At 38.1% G+C, this 2,888-nt stretch overlaps 1 protein-coding gene across 1 annotated transcript; it reads right to left on the minus strand.

The window, feature by feature from the left end:
* Positions 1–822: 822 nt before the first annotated feature.
* Positions 823–1,620, minus strand: LOC129728388 (uncharacterized). Its single transcript, XM_055686826.1, has one exon. It carries the CDS (start codon positions 1,618–1,620, stop codon positions 823–825), a length of 798 nt encoding a protein of 265 aa, XP_055542801.1.
* Positions 1,621–2,888: the final 1,268 nt, after the last annotated feature.

Raw genomic sequence — 2,888 nt, forward strand, 5'->3', positions numbered from 1 at the left:
CTGTATGCAAGTCAATTTCATCTGAGAAAAAAGTTTCGTGAACTGCGATTGCTACGCCTCCTGATGCTCTCAAATGAAATTGGTCATGTTTATAATGAATGTTAAAGTTTTTAAGCGTAGGTATTCGAGCATGATCGAAATGAGTTTCTTGAATCGAGATAACATACAGGCTATACTCGCTAATTAGTAACTTAAGTTCATTGAAGTTGTTATAAAAACCGTTTGCATTCCACTGAATAATTGTTCTATCCATAATATAAAAGTATAGTGTTTGAATAAAGAAACTCAGGAGACGATCTTTACAATTACTTTTAAGTTGTCTTTACCGACAAACTTGGACGCACTGATTGCCTGCGATATTATAGACACGTTTTCTCCAAACGTGTCTTCGAATATTTCTTGTGTTGGTGTTAGTGTTACATCTTGTGATACTGTTTCACTAGGGGTTAGATTGTTGTGTTGAATGTTATTGTTTTCTATCATTTCAATTAAACTATTTGTCTTATCGTATTTAAGTGATGTCAGTTTACCTTCGGTTGCTTCTATTGCCTAGTTACGAATTTGTTTTACTGCACTTTGTTTCCTTGCGCTGATTAGGTTGTCGTCTTTATTAGCATCTGTAGCTCGATTTATCGGTTGCATTATCGATAATTGGTCATGTTGATACGTTGAGAAGTCGCAGCGGCAGCAACAACAGCAGCACCACCATTATTCTCATTGGTAGCTTCGGGTCTCGTTCTTCTGATGGCCGGATGTTGAACAATTTCAGCAAAGCTTTTCGTCAGACGTGGTGGAGATGGATACGGGGCCTGAAGACGTCGTTTACGGGTGGGCTTCTCGTATGGAGATCTTCTCAGTTACTCTTAGTTTCTGGATCTCACATTCATCTTCGTAAATTGGGCATTTCTTCGAAAGAGCATGGTGTTCTTGACGGCAATTCACACATACTACTAGTGTTGAACAGCTTCCTTCGTGGCAGAGATTCGCGCATTTAGCACAGATCCGGTTTCCTCTGCAACGTTTTTTACTGTGGCCAAACTGAAGGCAGTTAAAGCATCTCAAAGGAGACGGAACATACTGTTTCACTCTGCAGTTGTAGAAACCGATGTTTATAGTTGTTGGTAGTTGTCCCAGGTTGAAAGTTAGTACGAAAGAAGATGATGGTATCGATTTTCCGTCCATGATGCGATCCTTGAACCGTCTGATTTCAATCACGTGTTTGGCTTTAAGTTCTTCCAAGATTTCATCATCTTTGAGGTACTTGAAGTCGCGACAGTTTATCACTCCCTTCGTAAAATTGAGGGTTGTATGTTCGATCTTGATACCATACTTTCCACCCAGAACTGTTTGTTTCAACAATTTTTCCGCCTGTTGTCTATCCACTGACTTTAACATCAGTTTCCCTTCTCGCATCCGACTAATTGTAACGTTGGGAGTGATTTGATCAATTGCCTTTTCAATGAAAAATGGCGACACCTTCTCCATTGTTTCAGCTTCATCTGTACGAGTCAGTATTAAGTAGCGTGGTCCATTGTTTTCTTCCAGACGCGCTTCCTTTGCAAACATCTTCTCCTGTATCTCGTTCCTGATAATTCCACGTTTCTTCTGTTTCTGAGTCATTCCAGCCGTTGTTCGCTTTTTTATTTCATGGTCGTCGATATTTGCTAATTGGCTAATGTCGTTTTCGTTTTCGCGGTGTAGCTACCCTTTTTCCGTGCTATACTTTGCAGCTTCAAATAAAATTTTTTTAGTGTCATTGCATTGGTATGCGTAATAATGGGATAGCTGTCAATTCGTTTTGTTTTGGTCATTATCGCATTCGTCATTTTGTCTCGTTTCCATTTCATATGTCCATCTCGCAAATGTGCTGAGAAAAAATTTACCTGACACTTTACCACGTGGAACGAAAACCGAAACAAACCAGTTTTGACACATACGTGTGAATGTATTGGTAACTTCCTACAGTACACTCTGCTTTTTTCGGGTGTCATCAGTGACAGAAAAAGTGTAGGGAGAGACAGAAAAAGGGTAGCACGAAAAATCAAATAAAACATTTTCGGTGTCAAAAGTGTCGTTTGAGTGTAGCTACACCGCAAAAACGAAAACGACATAAATCTAGACCCAAACATCCATGATGACTCTCCGCCACCAGGGTCGTCCGCCATGACGCCCGACGAATTTGTTCTTTGTGCAGAATAGTTTTGCAATGAACTGTATAAACTTTATAGAACAATAGAGAGAAGAAAAACGAAAGATTTCAACAATAGAAGTTTTGATTTGTAGAGTTCGCTAAAGAGATGCTTATCGCACGAGTGCCAAAACCAAACTGTATGATGTTGTAGAGACTAGATCAATTCAATTTCTAATCTTACTCAGTTTTGAGACTCTAAATCCCCCATTAATTCCTCTCTTTCAGCTTGTTAATTTTAGATGCCGGATTCAAACGAAAACTGCGGTAGTTTTCCTGCTTATTGTTAATACCTAGCATTCATTATTATTCTATAGCCAGTTTAGAAATTTAGAGCATGATGGAATATAATGGGGAAGTAATATTTAATTGAAATAAACACATCCCCATCCTCTCGTTCAAACACAATTTGCAATATTTGAGCACCTAACAGCTTGCGATGAATCTACATTTTAGGCAGATTAAATTTTGAGTAAATAGCAAACACAAACTAATCATGCATTAGTGTGTATGTTCGGTACATGGGTAATTCAAATGTTTATCTAAAATATTAACATTTGCAATGTATTTTTAGATTGGAAAATAATTCGTATGGGAAAGTAATAGTAGATAGAAAGCTGACGATTATGGCAGAGTGTAACATAGTCTGTTTCAACCGAGTTCTATGAAGCACATTATATTGAATTAATATTCCAACAAT

Source organism: Wyeomyia smithii, chromosome 3 (genome assembly GCF_029784165.1).
Source record: "Wyeomyia smithii strain HCP4-BCI-WySm-NY-G18 chromosome 3, ASM2978416v1, whole genome shotgun sequence".
Lineage (NCBI taxonomy): Eukaryota > Metazoa > Arthropoda > Insecta > Diptera > Culicidae > Wyeomyia > Wyeomyia smithii.

Coding starts and splice junctions, on each gene's coding strand:
- LOC129728388 (XM_055686826.1), bottom strand. CDS start 1,620: ATGACTCAGAAACAGAAGAAACGTGGAATTATCAGGAACGAGATACAG.